The 21,976-nt window shown below is 34.0% G+C and overlaps 1 protein-coding gene across 1 annotated transcript; it reads right to left on the minus strand.

Moving 5' to 3' along the window:
- Positions 1-19,732: 19,732 nt before the first annotated feature.
- Positions 19,733-21,765, minus strand: LOC107951736 (homeobox-leucine zipper protein ATHB-6). Its single transcript, XM_016886876.2, has 3 exons — positions 21,160-21,765; positions 20,692-21,065; positions 19,733-20,615 (listed from the first exon to the last, which is right to left on the minus strand). Exons 1-3 carry the CDS (start codon positions 21,221-21,223, stop codon positions 20,103-20,105), a joined length of 951 nt encoding a protein of 316 aa, XP_016742365.1. The 5' UTR covers positions 21,224-21,765; the 3' UTR covers positions 19,733-20,102.
- Positions 21,766-21,976: the final 211 nt, after the last annotated feature.

Below are 21,976 nucleotides of genomic sequence, written 5' to 3' on the forward strand. Positions count from 1 at the left end.
TCTCCAACCTTTGGTCCATAATTTTTGCCTTAGCTCGGGTGCCGTAACTTTGTTGGTTTTCCAGGTTAACTGAAATGATTTTATTCAATTAGGTTTTTTTAATAGTCATTAATGCATATGATGTGATGCAATGCATGAAAAGAATGCAAAGAAAAAGAGGCACTGATTCTCATTCAACTTCATTAGAAAACTTTACTAGATAAAGAGCTTCTTTACATAAATAGACTACATATACGGCTTTGCCCTCACACTCAAAGCCTTAACCTTTCTAAGAAGCCAAGCTAATTCTCGGCCCCTGTCCGACTCTGACTCATACTTCAAACTTAATAGATCAGCCTGAACCGCTAGAGTCTGCAGATGATCAGCTACTTCGCGCACTTGAGCCACCGCCTCTCCCATAATATAATCTCTTTCTCTAATCTGCTCTTGAGACCGACGGAATTGTCTTTGCCACTGCTCATTATTTTCTTCCAGAAGCTCTATCCGGATTTCACTATTCTGCAATGCATTTTCTAGCTCTCCTATTTGTCCTTTTAAGTCTTCAATTTTGTCTAAGCTCGCCCTTAATTCAACCGTAGCATTACGATTACAGTACTGGTGAAGCGATCTTTCTAATTCAGTTATCCGGACCTTCAACTCCGTCTTCTCATCTTGGCAAACTAGTAGACTCTTTCCCAAGGCGACTTCTCGAGCCCGAGTATCCTGAAATTTCTTTTCCCATTGATTAGCTCTCGTCTTTTCCTCCTGAATTTCTTGTCGCCATTGTTCTGGCGTTTTACCCAAGCCAGCAGTTCTTACCGACCTGTGCAACTTCTTGTAATCTGTCTTCAGGCTGTCTAAATCTTCTTCTGCTTTGTTCTTTCCTTTTCTCAATTTATCGGCCTCTAATCTTTGAATGTCCACATCCAGTCCTAACTGCATTTTTCTTCCTCTAGTTGTTCTATCTTCTTCCCCAATTCTAAACTCCTTTTTTCAAATTCTTGTTTGATGATTTCCATCTCAGAAGGCAAAACTTGTAAGCGTTCCTCTAAAGATCGAGCAGTTTCTGAATTTGACGCCGGGATGTTGTCGTTGATCCTTTGATCACGCCACTGACCATACTCGGGGGTAATTGTCGGACCCACGGCTAAGATCTTCATTCGACGAGTCTGGTTCCAGGCACTAGATATTTCTCGAACCTTCTTCTTGTAATTGTCCTCCCTATAGGAAAAATCACTATAAGCCAACCCCTGCGTTGCTGGTATGAATTGTCGTGATCTATACTGTCTTGATACGAGTAGAGGAGCATATCCGATAGCTCCCCATATCCCGAGCAGCGGAACCCAGTCAAAATCTCCACATCGGTACAATATCTCATCAGGAATTAACCAAGGAGCCCTCCATTCAATATCTTCATCCTGGAGATTCTGGAGTATCTCTATCCATTTTCCTTCTGAAATATCATCCCGTCTTGGCGTGGCCACCAATTCTCCTAGAGGGGAGTAGTTATCAGAGAATACCCGATAGGAGACCTTTTCGACCTTCCAGAAGTGGCTATGGAACCATGCCAATAAGAGCTGCGCGCATCCAATAAACCTTCCCTCCCCTGCTTTTCGACACGCATTCAGGGATCTAAAAGTTTCAGCGAGTATTGCCGGAACCGGTGTCACCCCTTTACTAAGCCGATCAAACAAATCAGATACAGCCTCGTCTATGTGTCCTAAAGCTTTGGGGAAAACCACTAGTCCATAGATACCTAAAGCGAAGACATCGACCCTTTTCTTTAAGTCAGGATGTACAAGCACCAAATCTCGCAAACTTTTCCAAGGAACACATTTACTGTCGCCTTTCTGTTGGATCCGGGCAGCGACCCACTGCTCGCTCATCCCAGTGATGTTTATTAATTTCTTTAACAACGGAGAGACACAAGCAGCTCTCGAATAAGCCTTGTCGACTTGAATCTTTGGGCACCGAAGCAAGGTCGTATACTCCTCCACAGTAGGCGTCAAATCTACCTTCCCAAAAGTGAAACAACTGTAGGCAGGATTCCAAAACTGAGCAAGGGCTCGGAATAAATACTTGTCCACTTTGACACTAAGCAGATAAGGTAGGTCACCGTAATTACAATAGAACAGCTGCTTGGCCTCGACATCCCATTGATCCCAGACTTCTTTCATTTCTCGAAGGTCATTCTGGATTACACTGATACGGGTAAAATCCCACAATTCTGACACGTACCCTTTGGTAAGACTATCGCCTTTCTCCCGTTGTGTCGTTTCAGCCCATATTCGCACAGCCGCATTATCCTCTACTTTATCAACAAACCCCTTTTCCATGATAAGCTTTCTACTGAGAAACTGAATGTAAATCGACCCCTCTTTTAGAATGAAGATGCCATGCAATCACAAACAAAGTAAATTAGCATTAAACACAGAATAAGATTTAAAATAAGCGACAAATAAATACAACACTCATTTAGGTAAGCATTAAAAATTGGAGTAGCTCTACTTAGGTCAGTTCCTATGGCTCATTACATGTGGTTTGGCTCTAAAGTAGGGTACCTGAACCAGCAGATTCCTCGATCCTCACCCATTATAGGCTCATACGGACCAAGTTCGATTCAGGGGGATACATTTCCCTATGGCCATGCGGAGATGAAAATCTCACGAAGACATAGGTACGGATGTATCCCGGAAGCGATTCACTATCCCATGCGGAGGTGAAAACCTCACGAAGGCGTAGTTTCTCACTCCCACTTAAAAAGGTGTGACCAACGGTCATGCAATGCAATGCAGAAAGATATAAAAATTTAAAATACAAAACCTGATGAAAACTATAACTCAAAACAAATGAAATGCAACGAGAGGATCGTAAATTTAAACCAAAATTTTAACTTTCGACAAAAGACAAAAATAATCAACTCGTGGCTTGACTCTCTTATTTTAAGTCCCCAGTGGAGTCGCCAAGCTGTTGACACCATTTTTTTGATGAAAAACGGGGTCGACTTGGGTTTTGAAAAAAAGAAACAGGAGTCGCCACCAATCCTTTTTAATGAGGTGTGATTGGATCACCTCGAAAAGTGGTTGTTTTTTTTTAATAAACGGTTTGATTTTATTAAAACAACAAGTTTGGTCCACGAACTTCAAGAAAACAGGTTCGGGAGTCGGTTACGCACGAGGAAGGATTAACACCCTCGATACGCCCAAAATTGGTACCTAGTTGATTAGCTAATGTCTTATTTGTCGAAAATTAAAAATTTGGAGAAACATTTAAAAATACGATCCTTATATTAAAATGTTAAAAATTTTCAGGAAAATAGGCATATTTCACGTTAGTCGAGAAAGAAAACATCATATCCAGTAAGTTAGGACACAATGTCTCGAATTCTCGATGCGTAAAAAAATGCTTGCTTAAAAGATATCTTCAAAATCTCAGATTTAAAAGGGAGATCACGACCAGTGAGTTAGGATGCGATTTTCTTTTAAATCCCGAAATTATTTAAAAACTTGAGTTGAAAAAGTTTGTGTATTTAGATTTGTTGTAAAAATTGAGACCCAATAAGTTAGGGTACAATCCTCTCAAATCTAATACACGAAATGTTATTTATTCAAAACAAAATTATTTATATCGAGTGAGATAAAATACGAAGTTGTAGTAAAGAATACGAAAGCAAATTGCATTGTTGCTATGCATGACAAAACCATATTAAATACAAAAGCAAGGAAATAATACAAGCAATTGCAATTAATATAAAACGGTTAAAAGGACAAATCGACAACATTCAAAGTGACAACGTACATAGGCAAATAAAGCTAAACATTCATTCGAAATAATAATGGAAATTAGATAAATAAATAAATGATAAAAACAAACAACGAAAATATATAGAACTATAAGAATATAAAACATATACATGAGTGTATATACATAAAATTATGAGAATATGAAAAATATATGCGTGTACGTATTTTAAAATTATCGTATAATATATATAGGTAAATTTAAATCTTGAAGTATGAAAATGTATGTATGCGTACGTGGGAATATGTATGTATATAAAACTATATGAAAATGTAAAAACACACAAGTATGTGTATATATTTAGGAAAAATATGTATATAGATGTATAGATACAAATTAAAAAAATATAAAACGAATACAAAAATAAGTATACATATATATGATAAAATTTGAAATTTTAAAGATATAAATAAACAAATAACAACAATAATAATTAATGATAACAGCGTGGCATCAAATTTATTATTTAATAAGAAAGCTAACAAAACACAAAAGGGCTAAATTAAAACTTTAAAAGAACTTCGCGGCTTAAATATGAAATAAATAAAGGGAATAATACAGGACCAAAGTGAAACACGCTTAAAGCGTGAGGGACTTGTGGGGAAATATTTCCCCGTCCTGAAACGCTGCGTTTCGACCAAGGCAGCAACTGGTCTAAGGACCAAATCGGAATAGAAGCAAAATCCGCAGGCCAAAATCTGAGAAAAACAAAAGACCATATTGCAGCAAATTGCAAAAGCGGAGGGACCTGTTGCACAAATACCCCATTTCATGAAAACACGCAGATCCCCCCTGGAGCGGGTCGGATCGCGCGCGGGTCATGGGGCTTAAACGGCGCCGTTTTGCAATGGTTATTAAAATCCAAAAAAAATTTTTTAGCTTCATTTTCTGCGTTTTTTCTCAAAAACTGAAACAAAAAAACCCAGGACCCCTTTTCTCTCCCTTTCCCCCCTCAAACTCAGCCTTTAAGTTCAGGCATCCACCGCCGCCTCCATGGCCAGTGGCCGGAGCCGCACGAAACAGGCTTCTTAGCCCCCCTTCACGGCGTCCCTGAAGGCTAAGCCTTCTCGACCGCGGGACCGAGAGGAAAAAGGAGACCTTCCCCCCCATTCGACTCCGGTGACGGCGAAGGAGGGCTCTGACTCTGGCCCCCGAAATCAACAGGTATTTCTTTCTTAGTTTCGTTCGTTAAGAAAGATTGTAGAAAAACAAACGAAATAAAATAAAATAAAAGGAAAATAAAGAGAATACAAAAACGCAAGAACAGAAAAAAAGAATCGGAATCAACCTTTTTTTTATCTGTTTTTCTTTTTGAATTCAAAACGCTCTGTCCTCATTTCGGTTTACAAATCATTTTTATACCCGAAATAAAATGAAATAAAAATCAATTGATCTTTGCTATTGTCTCCTGTGCCTTTGCTTGTTTCTCTCTGTTTGGCATCTGTTTTTGCAGGAGTAGGTGCGGCGTCAAAGGTAGGAGTGAACGGCATCGGCGCTGATGGGATGTGCGGCGATGGCAGAGCAGGGGTCAGAATGGTACGGCGCATGTGGAAGGGGCTAGGGTTCTGAAACCCTAATCTTTGTTGGGTTTGGACCATAATGTTTGGGCTTGTTTTGAATAGGGTTAGTATTTGGGTCTGGGTAGGTTTAGGTTTGTTTAGGCCCGAGCGAAATTGGGCTTGTACAATGGTCATTAAAAGCATTGCTTAACCTTTTCCACATTTTAATCACTGTTTTCATCATAGGAATGGACTTAGGATAAGAACCCCCATATTGACATCACTAGGTCTATACAAGTAGCTTGTCCTATTGAACATAGATCTTGGGATCTTCAATCAACTAGGTTGGGTTTTCCTTCACATAGCGCCTTAAATATTCTAGGCTTTAGTCTCATTCCTTTCGATGTTTTATCAACTTGATCTCAGTTTAACCCTTCGGTTAGCTGATCAGCAATGTTATCTTTTGCTCATACAAAATCAATAGAGATAACTCTAGTTGAGATTAGTTTTCTAACGGTATTATGTCGACGACGCATGTGTCTCGACTTACCATTATACATTACATTATATGCTCAATTGTTGTTTGGTTATCAGAATATATGTATATTGTGGGAATATGCTTTGGCTATTCAAGAATATGCTCTAAAAAGTTTCATAGCCATTCTGTCTCTTCTCCAGATTTTTCTAGAGCTACAAACTCATATTCTATTATCGATCTGGTTATAATCATTTGCCTTGAGGATTTCCATGACACAAATCATCTTTCTCCTAATGTGAAAATATAACCACTTGTGTCTTTGGTATCTTGAATATTAAATATCCAACTAGCATCGAAGAATTCTTCTGACACAACAAGATCTCTGGTATAATGTAATCCGTAGTTTCAAGTATATCTGAGATATCTCAGTATTGTCACAATCGTTTTCCAATGGTTCTCCCATGGATTGCTTATGAATATGTTTAAACTACTTAAAATGAAAGCAATATCAGGTCTAGTACAACTCATAAGGTACATTAGACTACTTATGAATCTTGCATATTCCACTTGGTCAATACTTTCACCTTTGTTTTTGGATAGATGTTGATTTATATTTATCGAAGTTCTGGCTACACCAAAATCATCCTTGCAAAATTTCTTAAGAATCTTGTCTACGTAGTGTGATTGAGTCAATACAAGACCTTCAGATGACCTTTTGATTTGGATGCCCAAAATCATGTTAGCAAGTCCCATATCTTTCATGTCAAATCTTGAATTTAACAAGTTTTTGGTACGTTTTACCATTTCATTGTTACTTCCAACAATGAATATGTCATCAACATATAAACATAGAATTACATATCCATCAATAGTGGTTTTGACATACACACATTTGTCACACTCTTTAATTTTAAATCCATTTAATATCATGACACTGTCAATCTTTCATGTCACTACTTTAGTGTTTGCTTAAGTCTATACAAAGGCTTCACCAATCTACAAAATTTTCTTTCTTGCCCTAGAGCTATATGACCCTTAGGTTGTTCCATGTAATCTCCTCATCATCTTCATTTAAAAAAGGTGTCTTAACATCCATTTGATGAACTTCTAGATTTCGCAAAGCGGCAATAGCAAGTATCATCCTTATAGAAGTTATTCTTAATATAAGAGAAAATATATCAAAGTAATCAATGCATTCCTTTTGTCTATAACCTTTTATAACCAATCTGACCTTATACTTATCAATTGTTCCATTTGCATTCAAATTTTTTTTTTGAAAATCCATATAGAATTTAGTGGTTTAATTTCTTATGATAAATCCATTAATTCCCACGTATGAATTTTCATGATGGAATCAATTTCACTCTTGATAGCGTCTTTCCAAAAAATACTTTTAGATGAGCATATAGCTTCACTATAAGTTTGAGGTTCAGTCTCTAGCATATAGGTTATAAAATATGATCCAAATGACATTTTTACCCTTGCCCTTTTACTTTTTCTTAGTTCTATCTTGACTTCAACTTCTTGTTTGAAAGTCTTAACTATCAATAGTCTTTGAAGTTCGTTTTGTTAAACTTGATCCATCTTCCCTAGTCTTATAAGGTAATATATTTTCAAAGAATGAGACATTTTTAGATTCCAATATCGTATTCTTGTGAATTTCAAGATTCTTTGATTCATGTACAAGAAACCGATATGCATTGTTGTGGTGTGCATAACTAATAAAAATACAATCTATCGTTTTAATACCTATTTTCATTTGCTTCGGCAAAGGAACACCTTTGCAAGACACCTCTACACTTTCAAGAGTTGTATGGAGGTTTCCTGCCCTTCTATAACTCATATGGTGTATTGTTATTTTTCTTGCAGGGCACCTTATTTAAAAGGTAATTCGCTAATAATAGCTTCCCGCATATGTTTTGTGACAACCCAGAACTTTCTAGCATTGCATTCATCATTTTCTTTAGGGTTCGATTTTTACGCTCTGCTACTCCTTTGGATTGAGGAGAGTATGGTGGTGTCACTTCATGAATAATACCATGTTGTGCAAAAATTTTACCAAATGGTTCAACATATTCACCACCACGGTTACTTTTCACCCTCTCAATTCTTTTATTAAGATGGGTTTCAAACTTCCTGCTTATAGAGAATAAATTTCTCTATAGCTTCATCTTTGCTTTTAAGTAAATATACATAACAATATTTTGTGCTATCATTAATAAAGATAATAGAATATTTATTCCCTCCTCTAGTTTGAATAAACTTTAAGTCACAAATATCACCATGTATTAGATCAAGTGATTCAGTATTTCTTTTAACAGATTGAAATGAATACCTTATTAGTTTTGCTTCAACATACGTTTCACATTTTTTATTATAATTATTGTGAAATGAAGGAACGTTCTCTAAGTCAATTAATCTACATAAAGTATTAGAATTAACATGTCTGAACCGATCATGCCATAAATTAAATGACTCAAGCATATAAATAGAAGAAGAAGCATCATTCTTATTCATAATATTAGCTTTTATAGAGACAGCATTGAGTTTCCACATATCATTTAATACATATCCCTTTTCAACAAATGTTCCCCCTTTTGATAAAACTAACTTTTGAGATTCAAATACCATCCTAAAGCCATGCATACTTAAGAGGGTCTCAGAGATAAGATTCTTGCATATGTCAAACACATACAACACATTTCGAAGTTTCAACTCTTTGCTAGAGGTCAACTTCAAAATCAAAGTGCCTTTCCTCTTGATATTGGAAGTTGCAACGTTGCTTATATAGAGTTTCTCCCCTTTCTCACAATGAACCAATTCAACAAAGGAGTCATTGTCATAGCTAATATGACTTGTAGCACCAGTATCAAGCCACCATTCTCTTGGATTTGAATCAACCAAGCTGTCTTCAGAAATCAGAGCAAAGAGGTCAGGATCAGATACTTCCTTAGAAATATTTTCTACAACATTAACCTCATTTGTTCTGACCTTTTTTGGAAGCCTACAATCAGATGACTTGTGTCCTATCTTATTGCAATTAAAGGATTTTCCTTGAAATTTTTGCTTCTTGAAGACACCGCTTTTGGTTCTAATTTAGACCTAGTTTAAGAATGTTTTTTTTTCTTGGAGTCCTTCTTGACTTCCATTTCATTTGCCTTGGCAAAGTTAGGATTGGTTGCTTTGTTTAGCCTTTTAGCCGCATTTTGATTGTCTTCTTCAGTTCAAAGTTTGACAATCAGATCTTCCACTATCATTTCCTTTCTCTTATGCTTAAGATAGTTCTTGAAGTTATTCTAAGCAGATGAAAGTTTTTTAATAATGGCTTCCATCTGAAAAGATTCACTTATATTCATCTCTTCTATGAGAATACCATGAATGATCAGTTAGAATACCTGCAACTGATTTACAATAGCTTTAGAATCAACCATTACAAAGTTTAAGAACTTGGCAGCTAAGAATTTCTTAGCACTAACATATTCAGTTTTATATTTATGATCTAGCGACTCCCATGATTCCTTAGTCATTTTCTTGATACTGTATACTTCATAAATTTCATTAGATAAACTGTTCAAAATGTAGTAACGGCATAGGAAATCAGAGTTGTTCAATGCTTCGACAATGTTGAAGGCAGTAATAGCATCTTCCTCATCCTCTATAAAAATGGGAGGACCGTCCTTCAGAAATTTTGTTATATTCAACATGGTCAAATAGAATAACATTTTGTGTTGCTATGTTTTAAAATTCTCTCTAGTGAATTTTACAGGCCTTTCATTATGACTCATAGCCACAGGTAATGTTTCACTTGCAACTTGAGCCTAAGCAGCGACAATCGCCTCAACCTTTGAATTAGATAAGTTGTTTGACGTAGGAGCCATTTTTCTGTAATCAAAATGAAAAACCAAAATCTGTAAATAAATAAAAATCCAAAACAGAAATATAAACCAATCTTAAATAAGTTACGATGGTAACCTGTACGCCTTAGATTAAAACTACAACAAATAACCTGTCTTAAGATTGTAAAAATATATAATATTGTATGTAGTATTAATATGTCAGTAACTATGATAATGCAATACAATGCAGTAGTAGTAACATAACATAATACTTGTAATCGGATAGAGTTGAAAATTAGAAGAGAAATTGTGTTGAGGCTTGTATAAATAGTTTCTTTAAGACCGATTCAACCTCTCATCGGTGCTTTGAGTAACGTTGGACGTCTATCCTCCCAAAGATACAACAACAAACGATAACAATAGTAGTACAACAACAGTGATCAATCGAACACAATCTTGCCTTCCTCTATTACCAGGAGAAATGAATTTAGAAGAAATCAAATTTTAATCCAAAGCTTATATCCAAAATTATGCTAGTCCTACTTTTAGGGACTAAATTGAAAATTTTACATGAATTGATAATTGCTTGTGAATTGGCTAGAATCTGATAGTATTTTCTATTTTATGACTATCCGTAGCCAACATCGACACAGAACCATCGAGAAGGAAAAGAAAAATGAAAGTGGTCAACGAGTAGCTGAAAATTCTAGTTTGTACATTTATAATTTAGAGTCATGTAAATTGATCACATTTTCATGTTACTTGCATACAAGAGTATTGAGGTAAGCATATAGTGATAATATAAGTTGTTGGACTGAGCTTGAAAGTGAATTTTTGAAATAAAGACTAAATTGAATAAAATTTAAAAATAGCATGACTCACTATGAACATGATATGTGATATATGTGAACGAAATGTATGGAATGATATGTGATATATGTGATTTGTTATTGAATTAGATTTTGATAGTGAAAATGATTAGGAAATGATATGTGTATTAAATTGTAAAAAAGAATTGAATATTGATAACTTATTAAGTAGTCGGGCTGAGTCGGATATAGTTAGCATGCTAAGGATAAGACTGAGTACAAGGTTATGCACTTGTGCGCCAGGATGCACTTCATGTGCCAAATATACACTTTGTGCGCCAAGATGCTCTTTGTGCGCCGCTATGTATATAAGTGACAGTTTACCCTATTTCAGTTTATCCGGTGGTGCACTTTAGTGCTAGTTTAGTGTGTTGGTTGGATGATCCGAGTATCCATCTGAATCTGAGTCAGGTTAATAGGGGTTACAAAATGTAACTTGGTGGATGATACAAATGCGTATAAATTGATACCATTGGAATGAATTGTACTTGAACATCAACGAAATATTGAAATCACAAAATTGAGTATACAAATTAAATGAAATCAAGCCTTGGGGCCCGAAAGAAATACGAATGAGTCAATAAACTCCAGAAACTAGTGAATTATGTGTCATGAAGTGATTTGTAGAAAAGACTTATATTTGAATGATTAATGTTGTAATTGAATTGGGATGGATTAATATTTAGATATATGCATACTTAGGTTTATAGATTGTTGATAAAAAGTATTTTATCTAAAATAGCAAGTTAGTAGGATTTTATATGCATATAGATATACATGTATTAAATTGAAATGTTTTGCTAATGTTTATGTTATATGCTTTGAATTATAAATGTGCCATTGAGCCATATTGCTCAGTGTACAGTTTGTTTTCTCTATGCGTAGGTTTAGGTACCTCTCGAAGCCCCAAGAATTGAACCTAACGTCTAGACCGACATTTTAAACTCACCAAAGTTAGTATAGTTCGTATGTTTCGATTTTGTTGCATGTACATGATATAATCTCATGTTAATGCTTTGAATTTGTGTAAGATGTGTTCATCTAGTTAGTTTTAGGCCTTAAGACCATAAATAAATTTTGGTTAGTTTTTGAACATATGAATGATATAAGTTAGATTGATTAGTTGAGTTAGAAATTGGTAATTTGATGGTATTTGGAAGTGCCAATTATGCATTAATTGTCTTGAGTGATTTAGTATATATTTAATATGGTTGTATGGAATGTGTATATAAATTATTTCAAATCTTTTAAACTTGTACAAATTTGGTACTTGTGAAAATAGTAAGTCATGTCACGACGACGAACCATTGATGTCGTGATAAGAAACAGAGCAAAATCTATGTGGTGACACCGTCAATGATAAATGCTAAAAGTAACATATTTTAACCTCATTCTTAATGCATTTTTGGGTGATTATCCAATGTTTATTGTGAATTTTATGGTCCTAATCCTTTAAATTCATATTTTAATACTTAATAGAGCACTTAGAAGAGAAAAAAAGCAAAAAATGAGTGAAAATCAAACCGTCAAAGGGCTGCAAGAGCCACACAGGTTGAACCATTCCACACGGCCATGTCGGTTTCACAAAATTTCACACCAAATAGCGGAAAATCACAATTTTTAGGTTTTTTGAGCATTTTAAAATGTATATATGACAAAAATAAGAAGATAGGAGTGAGCCATCATAGAATATTCAAGAAAACAACACGAAAAACACCATTGAAGCTAACTTAGAAGCAAATTTCCGTCAAGATTAAATATTCCTATTTGATTTCTTAGGAAGTTATCATGAATTTATTTAGTTCTTTTGGTTATATTCTATTTTGGATTTTTTTTAAGCATGAACTAATTTTCTAAATATATAGGGGAAATGAATTCTAAGATGAATTCTGTCATTTGATTTTTGTTTTACGCAATAAATACTTATTTCTTATTCTCAATTATGTGTGCTTAAATCTTGGTTTAATATTTCTAGATTATTAATTCTTGTTTGATGTGCTTAAATTGGTGGTTGAATAGACCCTATTTAAGAGTAGGTCATGCATAGTTGAGTGGAGTTGTATGCAATCCTAGAAATAGGATGACATAAATCTACCAGATTAGTGTCAAATATAATAGGAGAATTCATAGCATGAGTTAATGCGATAATAAAAGTTTTAATTATAAAGAAATTTCAATTAATCAACCTAGAGCCAGTTGTTCTTATGCTTAAAAGAGATATTAGCAGAATTTAGGAATTTCTACGGATTAAGATATTGAGTAAAGGAATTGCGTAATTTAGGTTGATAGTGACATATGAAATTGAGGCGAATTATTTCTTGGGTATTGTTTCGCTTCGTGGTTGTTAATCGATTATTTTTGTGATTTCTTCTTTGTCGTGTTCGCTAGGGAATTAAATTAGTTAACTTTAGTTTTAATTAATCACTCCAATTAGTCGGTTAAATAATAGAAAGACGGTAATTACTAGTACTTTTAGTCTTTTTAGGAACGATATCTTTGCTCACGTAGCTATACTATTAATTGATAGGTGCACTTGCCTTAGTCTAGTTAGTAATGTGACACATCAGTCGTTTCAAGGTCATGACGAGCACCAAACAAAGAGTTGCGTCACAACGAACGAGAAACCCCCAACATCGTGACGTTAACCCAAAACCTTAAGACTTTTACAATTTGGTTCTATTTCAATCTCAAGGTAACAAAAGAGCTTTTGTAAGCTTGTATAATACCTAAAAATAATTATGAATCATTTTCTACACTTATTTTAGTTATATTTGAATGTTTAACGGTTTGTAATTAAATATAAGTTGTTCGTAGTTGCTTCAACAATGAATGTGACACCTTGTAATTCGGATCCATCGATCGGGTCAAATTAAAGGGTGTTACACTGTGATTTTCCATAAAGTAATGCATAATTTTATACAGACATTAATTGCTCTTGAGAGTGAATAGTATGGGATGACCTGACTCTAATTGTTGTGACAATAAGTAGTTGGGTAGAAATAAAAGGAACCTTGGCAGTAGAAGCATATATGAAATTTAATTGTTGGTTATGCAAAAAAAAAACACTCTTTCCTCAAAACATACATGCTTGGTGGCATAATTTCTTCTCTTGGCATCCACGAATTTATAACCCTTGTATTGCGCACTATATCTAATGGAAATGCATGGAGTTGAACAAAAGGTCAATTTGTCTTTATTATAAAATGTGAGAAAGGATTGCAGAGACCTCCAAACATATTAAGGAACTTATAGTTAAGTCGTTGTTAATACGTTCTCTAACGGAGACATACCACTCAACACTTTGGTGGATAATATGTATAATAAAAATTGTAGAATAGAATGCATCATACCAATGTGACAAGGGTAAAAAAAGCTTGAGTAAATAATGTTAAACCAAATTTCACTATGTGCCAATATTTTTGTTTAATAATTCTATTTTGTTCAAGCATGTGAGCAAAAGTAACTTTGTAACATATACCAAATTACCAAGACATGGAGCAAAGTTGGGAAATTCACCCTTACCATAAGTTTGCAACTCCTTAATTTTGTGATTAATGCTTAAATCAACGTGTTTTTTAAATTGTAGAAAGGTTAAATACATTTGACTTTAAAAAACAAATCTATGTATATCTTGAATATGGTTAAAAAATGAGATGTAATATTGAAAACATTAACAAAAACATAAAGTTAGTCCTCAAAGATCAGTTTCCACTAATTAAAAAGGTAAATGATACACAATAGTTAAAGTATAAAGTGGTAGACAGAAATCTTATGTAGATCTTAAAAGGAAGGATATTAAGTTTGAAGTAGGAGATTAGGTTTTTCTAAAGGTATCTTCATGGAAGAAGGTTTTGAGGTTTGGACATAATAGTAAGTTGAGCCCTAGGTTCATTGGGCCTTATCGAGTTTTGAGGTAAACAGGGCCAATTGCGTATTAATTGGAGTTACCTCTGAATTTGGATCACATCCATGATGTTTTCCATGCCTCTATGTTAATATGGTATCCATCTAATCCATCTCATATTGTGTTGGTTCTAGAAATTGAGGTGAGGTCGGATTTAACCTTTAAAGAGGAGCTAATGAAGATTCTGGATCAAGAGGTAAAAGTCTTGAAAAGGAAAAATATCCATTTGTTTAAGGTTCTGTGACAGAATCATGGTACTGAGGAAGGTACTTGAGAATTGAAAGACTTAATTCAACAGCAATATCCATATCTGTTTGAGTCAAGTAAATTTCGAGAATGAAATTTTTTTATGGAAGGGAGAGTTATAATACCCCAAATTTTTTAATTTTGGATTGTTACATTATGCCAAGTGATTAATCTGTTGTAGTGGTTAAGAGTTCTGTTTATGTGCCTAAGGTCTTGTGTTCAAATCTTTTCCCTTGAATTTTTTACTATTCCCAACCTTGATTTAGAATATTTGGCTTATCTTTAAATTCTGAGTGTTTGTTGACAAGAATGAGCCTATTGGTTCAATGGTAAGGTCTTCACTTACCCTTTGGTCCCAAGTTCGAAACTTATTGAGTGTAATAGGGGAATTATTTTAGCTCTTTTTTGTTGTGCCATCCAAAGCAGTAGAAAGTGGTTTAATTCAAATTCTAATAAGCATCTTGATAGGATAGCAACAAACCTGATTTGTAGGGATGCCATCAGATTTATTTTGTTTGAATTTTGAGAAAAATTCTCCTAAAAGTCTTCCTGTTTGTTGTATCCTTTCTTCCCACTTACCCCATCTACGGTTTCCATCATTTTTCCTCTATTTTTCATTTTTTTTCTTTTTCGTTTTCTTCAATTCTCTTTGTATTACTGAAACTTTCTTCCTCTGTCATTTCTCTTTTGCGATTATCCCTTCATTTATTTTTCCCATTAATCAGCTTGTTTGGTCCTTTACTGTCACCATATCCTTCTGTTGATTAAACTAATGTTTAAGTACCCTTATTTCTCTGTCGCTTTGTTTTATGTTCCTTTTTTTTACGTGTTGATCAGAGTGTTAAGTTTCTGTGTGGAAATATTTGGTAAGTACAATTGATTTTTAGTTGGTGATTTCTATTTTGACGTGCTTTCTCGTGGATGGTTAGTATTTTGTGTAGTTTTGTAACAACTCGTTTTCAATGGTATCAAAAATAGTGGTTTTAGAACCACGATTCCAATGAGTAGGTTAGTATTTTAATGTTTATTTAATGTCTATAGGGTTATATTAGGATCATATTCAATTTTTGTTAAGAAATTTTTAGGTTTAAATTGAAAAAGGTGAAAAAGTTGATTTTTATTAGTTAAAAGGATCAAATGGATGTGGAATCTTAATCTAATGGACTTATATGGTAAGTATACCATATAATATGTTAGTGGATAGTTATGGACAAGGTTTAGTTGAAATTTTTAATTATTAACAAGGGTAAAATGGTAAGTTAGTAATTAAACATAAAATTTAGTTAACTAAAATCATCTTCATTATTTTGTTAAGTGAAAACCGAAACACGATTGAAATATAATGAGGAAGCTTCGATCAAGACATATTTCTCATGCATGGTATGTTTCTGAGCTTTGTTTTTAGTAATTTTTATGTTTTTGATATCATAGTAGCTTAATCTAGCTAGCCTAGTAATCAATTTGTAAACTGTTAAATTTTTAGAGACTTTTTATGAATGAGTTACACGGTCGTATGTCTTTTTATCTTCTATTGCAAGGTGGTTCATATAGGCACAGTGAATTACACGGCCTTAGGACACGGTCGTGTGACCTTGAAGAACACGGGCATAGTTAGTTACACAGTTTCAACACACGGGCGTGTGGGAGTAACCACATAGGCATGTGGAGGTAGCCACACACGGGCTAACCTTTTTCACGTAGCTTGGCCATATGGCCGTATGACCCTTGTATTCATTTTTCACTTAAAATTTAGTAAAAGTTTTAATTTAATCCAGATTTAATCCTGGTTTGTTTTAAATGTTCTGCAAGCTCAATTTAGGTCTCAAATTGTTTGAAAAGGATGGAAATGATTGGTGATGAAGTATGTTGATTATTTTTTACTTTAAATTTTGAATTGTGTTAAAGTTTTATAGCTGTAGTATCTTATAGCTCGAAACGGTGACCAGACTAGGTATAGGGTGTTATAAGTTTTCGATTGGAGTGATCTAATTATGTCTGTGTTTCTGATAGGAGAAGGTCGTAAGGCGTACCCTCCCTCGGTGAGTTGAGGGCCTTTGAATTGTTTCTTCTGGGGGTAAGCATTCGAATTCTGGATTATGGATTGTTTTTAGCTAGGGCCGAATGCCCTATTGTTTAGGTCGAACAAGTGATGTTTTGGTGGATTGTTACTGATCGATTTGTTCTGGATGATATTCATAGGGTCTAGAAGTGTGTTGTAGTGTCGGTGTTCTAAAAATCATCAAATGTGTGACTCGAACTCGATTAAACTGTGAAACTGCATAAAACTGAATCTACTAATTGATGCCACATGACCGTGTGTCTGGTTGTGTAGGCCACACAAGCTGGACATTGAGAGCGTGTAGGCCACACGGGCATGTGGGCCCATTTCGTGGATTAAGTGGTCCCAATGCATGGTTCGTAAAATTCCGTAACAGTTTGGTGGTCATATTGAAAATCGATTAAAACTATTAGGTTATGCATGATGATTAAATGCAAACATTTCGTAAGTACAAGCAATATGTTAAAACTGTATATTTGTTGCATGAGTATTTGGGTAAACATGTCTATATTGTATCTCTTTTTTCGTTGTTGTGCATAATTCTGGTCTGTGATGTTGTATGCTTTAAAAGCACATATTTGATCTGATAGGTTAATAAATGAGCATGTATAGTCTAAATAAATCTGTGCATACAGTATGTCTTTGCATATACATTGGGATAAGATATGATATATGATAGAAGAGGTTCTGGTAGACTATGTTTTGCAATTTCTGGCGGTAACATCGTAAATTTCTTTATTTAGTAGTTAAACACTGCATATATCTGATTCTGGCAATTTCCCATATTATATATCGCAGTTTGACTGCATAATTCTGTTTAGTGACATACGATTACTAATTTGTTGTGTACGGTTTGATAAGTATTAATTACCCTAATTGGTGTGTTGTGTGGGACGGAGATGGTGTGTAACGGATGGGGGTATGGTTTAATTTGGTTGTTATGTTGCGTTGCATAAAACGCCAAGTCCTTTGTATCTGATCTGTTTGTTATATTGTATCGCATGATATGCCATGTCATCCGTGTCTGCTCGGTTATTGATTTTTGTATGACTATCTGTTATCTAGTTTTGTATGTGGGCTGAGTTGCACAATGAGTTTTGAAGATCACCCAATAATTTATCTTCTCAGGTAATTAGCGAACTTAGGATTGGACGGCGTACGCGAGCTCGGATGGGATTTTAGCTAAATAAAAAGATGGTTTATAAATTTAAACTTAATTCTGGACTTTTTTGGCTGTATAAATGTTTTAGACATTATTGTTTAGTTTCTTTTTGGATTTTCTGCTGGATTTTGATTTTGTTAAATTGCAAATTACATGTTTTCACATACTGGAATCACGGTTTTCAAACTAACAACTCTAAAATTTCCGTTGCAAAATTAAGTAACAAATTAAGTGTTTTCCTGTAAAATAAATAAGTTCTATGCGCATTTTGTAAAAACTTGCAAGAGATTTGCTAAAAGTAATGCTTTCGAAACTTTCGTTATCAAGGATTAAATCTAGAGTTTTAAAACGAATAATGCAATTGCTCAAGATTCGGCCATAACATCTAGGCCGAGTGTGGGGTGTTACACATGATTACTTTAATTAAGATAACATGATGTATATAAAAAATGGCTTAAATGTTTTAATCATTGTAAATTACAACCAACCCTCTCTATAACAGCTCTATTTGTCTACCCAGATTTTGCTTGTTATAGAAAGGTGAAAGGTTGTTATACACATATAACAACATGCTATTATAGAAAGATAATCGTTGTAAACTTATCATAAAATTCATATCGTGAATTTTCATCAAATAAAAAAAGTTAGAATCAAATCAACAAAATTAAAAAAACATACAACAGATGCATGCATTATTAGTTTTATGCATATTTTATTTTACATTATTTCACATAATTAATTATAAAGTTCATAAATATAATAAGTTCAATTAATCAATATGAGTTATAAAAAGAAATTAATTGATTTATCGTGAGTTACTAAATTCAAGTAATCAATTTATAAGTTTATGATATTCTAAATTCATAGTAAAATATTTAATTAGAGAACTTAATAGTTTATTGAATTGATATTTTTAATTTCACTCATTGAAGATCATTTCATTTAATAAAATATGATTAATAGATTTCCTGACGTGAAATTTAATTATTTTAATGAAATAATATTAAATAATGATTAATAGACTTACACATATGAAATAGTTATACTTTTAGTTAAAATTTTAGACCATATGATGTTATAAATAAACGAATTTAATAAAAAATATAATTCATAACTATGAATATTAGAGTTGTAAGTGAAATTTTATTACAAAGGTTAAAATAAAATATTTTTTTATTTTCTTCAACAGAAAAGAAAATAAAAAAAAAATCATCTAAAATTAAATCTAGCAGAACGATACTTTTGTCAAAACAAGCACTCCTTTTCATGTAAAGCAAATATTCCGCAACATTAGAATTTTGGGTAAAACCAATCACTTTAACCAATTCCCCCCTCCCCCCCTCCCTTTCCGTCCCCCCGGTAGGATGATTGTTTTTTTCCAAATAGACATTCGTTTCTTTAAAAAAAAATGCGTTTTTCTCCTATTAATGTGAAATTAAGTATTATTATAATACTATAACATAAAATAAAAAATAAATTAAACACGTTACACCATTCATCCAATAGAGTATTTAGTTTCTATATATTTATCCTTCAAAAATTTATTCACTCTTTTTTTAAATTCAAAAACTTTAATTCTAAATTCAATTGATAACACTGATTAAATTTAAATATGTTACTAATTTAATAAAAAATTATTAATAGTGGTATAAGCTCAACTTTTAGTTTTCAAATAAGATAACTAGATTGATTAAAATGAATTAAATTTTAAAAGTTCAAAAGGCACAAGGACTCAGAGCAGATTTAAACAAAAAAAAAATGAAAATGCTAGGAAAAACCACAACTATGTTTTTTGACTACCAGGTGAATATCATGTCTTAAAAGATCCCTCCATTTTCTGGGTTCTGCACAAAGAAACTAAGAAAGAAAAAGAAATAGAAAAGATTAAAAAAGAGAAGCTAAGGAACAATGATGATTAATGTTCATTATTAATAATAATATTATTATTATGGGTTCAGCTTCTCTCCATTAAAGGAAGTTTCACTTTCCACCAATGGATTATGGAGAATTTTCCATTTACAGCAGAAGAGATAAATTAAAAGGTCCCAATTACGATCTAATCATTCCCGCACGCCCCTTCTTTTTGGTGTTTGTCACCTTTTGCCCCCATCCCACGTGAACCCCCCCCCCTCTTCTTCTTCTTCTCCATATTCCCTTCTTTTCTTTTCTGCATTATTGACTTCCATCACAGGCTGAAGATCATGGTATTGGGTACTAGTTTTTAACTTCTTACATAATTCCCATCTTACAAAAATCTTGGAGCTTCATTTTAGTTCCATTGTTCAGGAGAATACCAATGAAGACTTGGAGCTTGTTCATCTGAAAAGAAATTACAAGCTTCATCTGCAGTGAAGAAATTATGTTCTTCCATCTTCACGTACTGGTGGGGTTGATAGCTTGTTTTTGTGAAATTGAAGCAATCCATGGAGGATGTTGGTGACGAAGAAGATGATATCAAAAGGTGGTGTTGGCTGTCTAGCTCTAACACCCCAGATGATGAAAAAGCTGCGTTGTTAGGGCTATTGTCCTTGTTGGTTTTGGTGTTGATGATGATGTCTTCATTTAAGATAGCACTGGAATCACTGTCCGATGATCCATCTTTCATGTCTGGAAAAAGGGTTGCACCAACAACAACTGATCCATAGTTGAGATCTGCAGCTGGTTCACTTTGTTCAAGTGTTTTGTTATCAGTATTTTCAGATATAATCACTTCTTCTTTCACTGAAACATTGCTCTCTGTCTCAGTGCTTTCTCCACTTTGCTTTGCCTGCAACTCTCTTATCTGCAACAAATCATTCCATGTTCAAACAAGATGTAGGAAAATTGAACACTTTGGGTTATTAATTATTAATTATTACCTCTTTGAGAAGAGCTTCATTGTCATGTTGTAGGGCTTCATAATTGGCCTTAAGAGTTTCATAACTGGTTTTAAGAAGGCCATAATCCCTTTCCAATTGCTTGGTCTTCCACCTAGCACGTCGGTTTTGGAACCAGACAGCTACTTGTCTTGGTTGCAAACCAAGCTCTTGAGCCAACTTCACTTTCCTTTCAGGTTCAAGCTTGTTTTCAACCTCGAAATTCTTTTCCAAGGCCTTAACTTGATCTACACTTAATCTTCTCTTCTTCTCAGCAACATGACCTGATTCTTCTAAACACCCTTCTTCATCTAATCCATCTAACATCGACTGAAACTCCCTGCTGTAAACATGGTTGTTCCTAGGACTATGTTCATCTGCACCAAAACACAAGTCATTCATACCCCAGTCGTGGTTAGAGTAGATCCGAGAGAAATAAATAAAGTTTCAAAATTGGGATTTGTATTAAACCTGTTGTGGGACAGATAGACATCAAAGCACCCAAAGAATCTGAGCTGCCAAGTGACCTCTTCATAGTTGAATCAACCTTTAGGTAAATTTCAAACAGATTAAAAAGAAAAAGAAAAAAGAGAGAGAGCCTTAATTGTGTATTGTTTTGGGACAGAAGTTTTGTTTTTATACAAGATTTAAGAGATGCAAGATGGTTGTAGTATCACTTGTAAAAAGAGTAACACCCTTGTCTAAAACAAGACCAACTTGTACAAGATTGTAGAAATTTACAACTGCACAACAACAACCATTGCCCTCTCTCACTTTCCCCACCATTATATTTCTTCTGTTTCTTCAACACAGTTTCTTCACTTCTCTCAGTTCCCATCCAAAAACAAAACACAAAACCCAACAAGACAAAGCTTTCAAGAAAACCCAAAAAACATGTAATATGAACTCCCCACAATATGTTTTGTTTTTTGTGTTTACATCAGTACACAACCTCAAAATTAGAATATAGTTTGAGAGTGTTGAAATGGAAGAAGTGAAGAATAGATATTAGTAATTGAGTATTGAGAAAGGAGAAGAACCCAGCAGGGGTAATAACCAGTTCCCATCACTTTAAATAAAACAAAAGAGGGGTCACATTTGGGTTAGAATTTGACTGGGGTTAGGTACCCACAGTTGGCCAAAATGCAAATTAACATAAAATTCATTCCAAATGCACAATTTTGTTTTTCTTTACCGGTTATTGGCGTACCCGGTTTTTCGACCGTTTATTTTTTTTGGTGGGTAAAAAGTAAAAAAAAAAAAAAAACTACTACGAAATTGGAAAGCG

The sequence above is a fragment of the Gossypium hirsutum genome, chromosome A02, assembly GCF_007990345.1.
Source record: "Gossypium hirsutum isolate 1008001.06 chromosome A02, Gossypium_hirsutum_v2.1, whole genome shotgun sequence".
NCBI lineage: Eukaryota > Viridiplantae > Streptophyta > Magnoliopsida > Malvales > Malvaceae > Gossypium > Gossypium hirsutum.